This window comes from Cariama cristata, unplaced genomic scaffold (assembly GCF_000690535.1).
Source record: "Cariama cristata isolate BGI_N322 unplaced genomic scaffold, ASM69053v1 scaffold12371, whole genome shotgun sequence".
Taxonomy (NCBI): Eukaryota; Metazoa; Chordata; class Aves; order Cariamiformes; family Cariamidae; genus Cariama; species Cariama cristata.
This window is the reverse complement of record NW_009598752.1, coordinates 18,048-25,974: the sequence shown is the minus strand read 5'-3', so window position 1 is coordinate 25,974 and position 7,927 is coordinate 18,048. Positions and strand designations below refer to the sequence as shown.

General features: G+C 39.9%; 1 protein-coding gene across 1 annotated transcript in view; it reads left to right on the top strand.

Annotated features, from left to right (window-relative positions):
• Positions 1-7,927, top strand: part of TRAPPC11 (trafficking protein particle complex 11) — a 28,094-nt gene that overhangs the window by 3,509 nt on the left and 16,658 nt on the right. The window contains exons 5-10 of the mRNA XM_009709427.1: positions 4,178-4,277; positions 5,065-5,138; positions 5,368-5,464; positions 6,312-6,445; positions 6,792-6,939; positions 7,787-7,880. Of these exons, the coding sequence (XP_009707729.1) occupies positions 4,178-4,277; positions 5,065-5,138; positions 5,368-5,464; positions 6,312-6,445; positions 6,792-6,939; positions 7,787-7,880 (647 nt within the window). The remainder of the gene's footprint in view (positions 1-4,177; positions 4,278-5,064; positions 5,139-5,367; positions 5,465-6,311; positions 6,446-6,791; positions 6,940-7,786; positions 7,881-7,927) is intronic.

Here is a 7,927-nt window from a genome sequence, read left to right as displayed (position 1 = left end):
AAATGGGTCCAGGCGTGCTGAATATCCGTCAGGACGGAAATCTTAAAGGCACAGGAGCAGGCCATCCCCATGTGCCAAAAGACAAGCTAGTGGGAAGAAGACCGGCCTGACTGGACAGAGAGCTTTGGCTGGAATTCAGGAAAAAAAGGAGAGTTTATCACCTTTGGAAGAAGGAGCAGGCACCTCAGGAGGACTGCAAAGATGTCGTGAGGTTATGCAGGGAGAAAATTAGAAGAGCCAAAGCCCAACTAGAACTTAATCTGGCTACTGCCATAAAAGACAAAAAAAGTTTCTGTAAATACATTAGCAACAAAAGGAGAGCTATTTTATTGGATACGGAGGGAAACATAGTGACAGAGGGTGAGGAAAAGGCTGAGGTACTTAATGCCTTCTTTGCCTCCGTATTTAATAGTAAGATCAGTTGTTCTCCCAGCCCCCTGAGCTGGAAGACAGGGATGAGGAGCAGAATGAAACCCCCATAATCCAAGGGGAAATGTTCAGCAACCTGCTACACAACTTGGGCACACACAAGTCTATGGGACAGGATGGGATCCCACCCAATGGTACTGGGGGAGCTGCTGGAAGTACTCACTGAGCCGCTTTCCATCATTTATCAGCAGTCCTGGCTCACCGAGGGGGTCCCGGTTGACTGGAGGCTAGCAAATGTGATGCCCATCTACAAGAAGGACCGGAAGGAGGATCCGGGGAACTACAGGCCTCTCAGCCTGACCTCGGTGCTGAGGAAGGTTGTGGAGCAGATAATTTTGAGTGTCATCACATGGCACGTACAGGACAACCAGGTGATCAGGCCCAGTCAGCATGGGTTTATGAAAGGCAGGGCCTACTTGACTGAGCTGATCTCCTTCTATGACAAGGTGACCTGCTTAATGGATGAGGGAAAGGCTGTGGATGTTGTCTGTCTAGACAGTTTGACACAGTTTCCCACAGCATTCTCCTGGAGAAACTGGCTGTTCATGGCTTGGACGGGCATACCCTTTGCTGGGTAAAAAACTGGCTGGATGGCCAGGCCCAAAGAGTCGTGGTGAATCCAGTTGGCGGCCAGTCACAAGTGGTGTTCTCAGGGCTTAGTATTGGGACCAGTTCTGTTTAATATCTTTATCAATCATCTGGATTAGGGGATTGAGTGCACCCTCAGTAAGTTTGCAGACGACACCAAACTGGATGGGAGTATTGATCTGCTGGAGAGCAGGAAGGGTCTACAGAGGGATCTGGACAGGCTGGATCGATGGGCCGAGGCCAACTGTATGAGGCTCAACAAGGCCAAGGACCGGGTCCTTCACCTGAGTCACAACAACCTCATGCAATGGTACCCATGCAGCATTACGGGCTGGAGGAAGAGTGGTTAGAAAGCAGTCAAGTGGAAAAAGACCTGGGGGTGCTGGTTGACAGCTGGCAGAACATGAGCCAGCAGTAGCCAAGAAGGCCAATGGCATCCTGACTTGTATCAGAAATAGTGTGGCCAGCAGGACTAGGGCAGTGATTGTCCCCCTATACTTGGCACTGGTGAGGCCGAACCTCGAGTACTGTGTCCAGTTCTGGGGCCCTCACTACAAGAAAGACATTGAGCTGCTGGAGCGAGTCCAGAGAAGGGCAATGAAGCTGGTGAAGGGTCTGGAGCACAAACCCTGCAAGGAGCAGCTGAGGGAACTAGGATTATTTGGCCTGGAGAAAAGGCTGAGGGGAGACCTGATCACTCTACAACGACCTGAAAGGAGGTTGTAGCCAGGTGGGGGTCAGTGTCTTCTCCCAAGTAACCAGTGATGGGACAAGAGGAAATGGCCTCAAGTTGCACCAGGGGAGCTTTAGATTGGATATTAGGAAGAATTTGGTCATCGAAAGTTTTGTGAAGCATTGGAACAGGCTGACCAGGGAAGTGGTTGAGTCACCATCCCTGGAAGTATTTAAAATACCTGTAGATGTGGCACTTGAGGATGTGGTTTAGCGGTACACTTGGCAGTGCTAGATTAATGGTTGAACTCGATGGTCTTAAAGGTCTTTTCCAACGCAAACGATTCTGTGATTCTAATGGAGATGTTAAGAGAGAGTTGATAGATTGGGATGACTGCTATGTGGCACAGTCATTGTAGAATAGCAGTGAATATTTTATCTGTTTGCTGGAATTCTTCAGGTTATTCTGCAACCTGATGAATTTCACACAGCTCCCCTTTCTCTGTCAGGCCAAGTAACAACTGTGAGAGACATTGCTTTTGAAGGAACATTATTAGATATCCCAAGACGTTCCCTTCTTCAAGTCAAGTAGAGGCAAAGTGGGCTTTTCTACCTCTACAGTGGTTTTAGCCCTGCTGGTTCTAAATAATTTTCTACAAATGTTTTGTTAGGTGTAACTCTGTCTTAGCAAGTCTTTGCTTTTTTCCCCTGGCTTCCTGGCTATATAGTTATCTCTCTTTCTATTTATGCTAAGTGGCATTTATATGGTTGCAAGTATTATGTCTCTGTACTTTTTAACATTACTTGTGCTTTCTGTTTTAATATTTACAGGGAATACACCTTCAAATAAATTATGAAAGCTTTTCAAAAACGGAACAGGGAAAGGAAGACAGTCTTGTATAGACCTAAAAGGAAGGGCTCAAACTAAGGCAAATCATGGTTTATTAAAATTAATTTTAATTTTTCCAGATATGCTCAGGGAGAGGAGAGATCATGGTCTGAGAGACTAATTTTTCCTTCTCTCACCCTTTGTATTTATATATAAACAGTAAAGTTCTCAATGTAAATCAATGCTTGTTATCATATCCATGCTGCTCTCAAACAGCTATTAGAATTGATCAAAATGAAGTAACCATTACTTCTAGTTTTTCATATTTTACTCAGTGCTAACGAGGGAATGTTTACTGCATGTTAACTAGTGTAAACCTTTGCAAACTGCATATAGTTGCATTTTGATATGAGATTTGCAACTGTGTCCAAGTTTGTGAAGATAAGGCTGTATCATTAAGGATTAATAACTCTTCACACAGTTTAAAAAAAAAAAATCTTTGAGCATATAGTCATGTCAGAATTCCTTGTATTAATCTTTTTGTTTTGACTTTTTAAATCGAGATTTCATAGTACTAAAAGAGAACAATTTTTTTTTTTCTAACCCCTGGACTGGCTTGTGTTTTCTTATACAGCTGCAGTATAATGCTAAAATAAGTATGATAGACAGACTTAATTTATCTTGTCTTCCTGTTGTGACTGAACTCACAGTTAACAATTGCTGTCCATTGGTCTGTCCCATTGTTTTCGTCACCATCCTCTGTTGTGTGGCAAGCAGAACACAAGTTGTGATCTGCTTTAGTCAGTCTGCAGTGATCCCTTCTTGGCTAAATCACAGAAGTGGTCCTTCATCCCCGTGGTGGTGTTAGGGCAAAGGTTGGCCTTGATGATCCCAGAGGTCTCTTCCAACCAAATGGATTATGTGATTTTCTGTGTCTGTCAGTCCTATTGAATGTATTCCTTTCCTGGATTCTGGTCTTGTTCTAGTTGATTTTACTAATAATTTGATCATAGAGCATATGCTTCTTAGATCCTCCTCAGCCTCATATTGTATTCAGTGTTCTGAGCCCGTTTGTCTTTTTCTTCTCCCCGATGTCTTGCCATTGGGCTATTTATCTTGCAAACACAGGTTCGACTGTTACCTCTGCAAACCAGGTAGCTGTTGATGTTTGGACAGAATGATGAAACCTAGTCTGTGCCCTCATTACTTTATTTTCTGCTATTTTTTCTTTCCCACTCTTCCCCCTCCAGTGCAGCAAATAACATCTTGAGCCATTCAAGCTTCTCAGGACCTTCAGCAAGGTTTTCTTGCTTTGACTGAGGTGTCTCTCCGCTTTCTGTTGCCTTGCAAAATCCGAACAGCTTATCCTCAGACTTTCTTATGTTAAATACTAGAGATTGTTATATGAGATACCAATATATAAAGTTCTTGAACCTACTTATTCTACTTTGTGCTACCCCTGTGTAAGGTTTTGTGTGAAGAGTTTTTATCTGCAGTCTCTTACCCTGTGTGGTAACTTACAGAAGAGTTTAGTAATACCTCAAGCTACTTTGTCAACCCTAAACTAAGCGTGATTAAAAGTAACTTATTCTGAAAAACTTCAGAATTTCTTTGCATGTGGGAGAAACTTAGTGAAACTTATAAGCAACTTTGTTGCAGGTTGGAAAATGCTTTCTATGAGCATGCACAGACTTACTATTATACAGAAATACGAAGAGTTAAATCTCATAAGGAGTTCTTGAACAAAACCACTCATCAGGTAATGTTACTCTATTTTTGAAATACTGTGCAGGTTATATTGCATGTTAAAACATGAAAATAAGGGTTGTTTGTTGCTTAAATGTTTTTATCCCCCTCTTCCAGCTTGAGATGCCTTCTCTCAGTATAGAAAGTAAATCTGGTTTTATTTTCTGCAACTTAAAAACAAAACCAATCAAAATTGAAGTTTATGTTTGTCTTCCTTCCATTTTCCTTAGAGGAAGATCTGCAGCCCAGAAATGAAGTTCTCTAGTTAAAAAAAAAACAAACCACCACCAACAAAAAACCCAAAAACCAGTTTTAATTATCTATGTAGTTTAACCTGTTTGAATGTAGTATCTCAACAAGTTGTGGGAAGTGCTTCCCTTAGACATTTCGAACTTAAAGTTGCACTTGATTTGGCTTTTGAACTTTTCCTTTTCAAATTGTTAAATATCTGCTCAGACATACAAGATTCTGTTGCATTTGCCAGCTTCCCTCTCTTGGAAGCTGGGATCCAAGTGATGAACTCCAAACCAACAATTGACGTTGTTCCTGTAGAGACTTTTGGGGTGTTACAAAGCCTCTTGCCTGTTCCAGGGTAAAAGGCTTGGAATAGATTCAATCTGTTGAAAGATCACTGCTGCATCATGGTGGCAGAAAGAACTATTAGGAAACAGTTGCACGGTCAGTTTTTCAAGTCAACTGCTATATTGTGTAAACCTCTGAAATTATCACCTGTATCTGCTTTGTAAGTAACAGGTATGTTCGAATGTGTTTGAATGATGTGTGCTGGTTGTGTTTTGCAGCTTTTATTTGTTAGACACCAGTTCAAAATAGCATTCTTCAGTGAGCTGAAACAAGACACACAGAATGCTCTCAAGTAAGACTCATTTAATCTTCCTCTACCCTCTCTACCCCAAATTACTACTAAGCCATAGACTATGATAAATATTTTCCTGAATGCAAAATTATTTCAACATGTAAGTAAGGGGTGAGTTCTTCACTGGGAAGAACGCTCTGATTGGAAGGCTGTTTTCTCCTGTTGCAATCCTGTTCTTAAATTTTATTATCTTGTATGATTTAACTCTAACTTAAGTATTCCTGCTTAGAAATTACAGAACTGCTTATAATCTTGTGCATGAATTGAGGGCTCATGAAACAAACATGCTGGAAATCAAGACCATGGCAGGATTTATAAATTACAAGGTAACAAGTGTAATTCTAATCTTTGACAACCTTTACTTTAACATTTTTAATATATAAAGGTTTGAAAGTTCTGTTTTATATTGCTTTTACGGAGATGGATTAGAAACAGCTATCAGTGGAATACCAATTACACTCAGACTTGCAAAGACTTCTGAATTCCACACAAAAAAAAGATCCTTAGATGAAGTCTGAGAGTATTTCGAAGGACTGGAGTTCATTTGAGACGCAGTCATCTGAAAGACTAGACTCTTTGACTCTCAGTCTGTGCAGGGGAAATGAAAACAAAGGTTGCTTGTTCCTTGAATATTTTTTGTCTTCCTGCAAATCTTAAGCCAATATAGTTCAGTTCCTGCTTGTTAGGAGGAGGAAAGTAACTCTTTAAGAATCAGACCATACTCCTGTGATATTTTGGGGGCTTTTAGGTAAAACAAAACTGTCTCACCATTTACAGTAAACCTGGAGTTGGACTCCATCAAATTCCATTTGCAGACTGCAGGCTTCAAAGATAATGATCTTCCTAGAGGCTCTGCAGTTCCATCTTGAATTTGGCTATGCGTTATGCACTCTACCATTGATGACTTGGGGGAGAAGGGGAAGAAAAATAACATTAGCTGAAATAGAGGACCACATGGTTTCAGGTGTAGTAGATTATGGTTTACATTTGTTTTTCTCCCTCTGTTTTCGATGTTATTTGAGGTCTTCAGAAATATGTAAAATGAGTTTGGGGTTTTTGAGTGATGTTTTTGTTTGATTGTTGCGTGTGTTTTGTGTTTGTTTTTTTTCTGTTAAAGCTAATCCTTAGCAGCCTAACACAGTTATTTTTTCCTCTTATTTTTGTTTCCTGTAGATCTGTCGCCTCTGTTTTCAGCATAACACTCCACTAGATGCAATTGCTCAGTTCAGGAAACATATTGACTTGTGCAAGAAAAAAATAGGAAGTGCGGAACTGGCTTTTGAGCATGCTGCCTGGATGTCTAAACAGTATGTTTTTGCTCAGTAATATTTCTGTTTTAGTTCTTATAAGAACTTGTGACGTTCACTGTTTTACTTGTCTAAGCAAGATATAAATTCTGAGCTCTTTATCTAAGAAAGAGATACACTGGATTGTAAAAACTGTATGCTGTTATTCTGTTTTGCATTGATTATTGACCACTTTTGTCTGGGAATGAACAGGGTATGACCAGAAATCCAGCCACAGAGCTTAGACGCAAAAGTTCAGAGAAGTATTATCTGTCTTAAGACTAACCAGAACTTTTAATTTAAGTGTACCTTTCAGTTCAAGTTGCTGTTCTGTGCATAATCTTGGTTATGAATTTTTTTTTAATAGGTTTCAGGCTTTTGGTGACTTGTTTGATGAAGCGATTAAGCTGGGACTGACAGCAATTCAAACTCAGAATCCAGGTTTCTATTACCAGCAGGCAGCTTACTATGCACAGGAACGGAAACAACTAGCAAGTATGCTTTGTAACCACGATGTAAGTTGGGAGGGGAAAAAATGCTTTGCAAGTAACCAGATAGTAAATTAGCTAATGTTTTAGTCTCAAATGGTAGTGAAATACTCTGTAATATGTAGATGAAATCCAAGGAAAAGGTATGTGTTTTTTCTGGTGCTTACTAACATTACAGGTATTTGTTACGTATTGGAAAAGCTACTGCAGAACAAATGTGTTAGATTTTAGTTTATTGCAGATAATTCTGACATGGTTTTTTAAATACTTATGTAGAAAGTATACCGTTTTTTTGATCTCTGGATACTTGAAAACTTACTGGTTTGTTTTGCCAGTATATTTCTCTATACGTGCACTCTATCTGGTGACTTAGAGGAAGCAGAGAAACAAAAGCATTAGTATTACAGTGGGGGGGGGTTGTTGTTTTGGGTTTTTTGACACTTACCTGGCAGAAGGGGTTGCATGGAAAATGGATCTTTGCAGTCCATGAAACATACATGCTAATTATATGTAGCTACTCTCCAGCTGACATGTCCTGATTATTTAAAAATGCCTTTGTTCCTATTGGTGCTATTTATTTGTTGTTCTTGGATTATCTTGTTAGGAACTAGTTTTAAAAAGGATTACCCAGTTGTTCTTTAATAGTGTTTGAGATGAATAAAGGTGAATAAAGTAGGATGTCAGACTGAATGAGTAGTATTTAAATGTTTGGGTTTCCTGAAGTACTATTTTTATACAGGTGGCCAGAAAGGTTGTATGTTTTAAAGCAAATTTCTTCTTTTATGTGCATATGTATTGGAGCATCAGATCACTTTTAATGCTTTAAAATGAAACATGAACCCTTTTTTTATTTCTATACTTGCTGAATTTACAGTCCTCTGTGGTATATCCCAATCCGGATCCCCTGGAAACGCAAACTGGAGTGCTTGACTTCTATGGACAAAGACCATGGCGGCAGGGAATATTAAGTATGTTTCTGTATCTTGTATCTGTGACATTTGTCCAAACTTCTTTA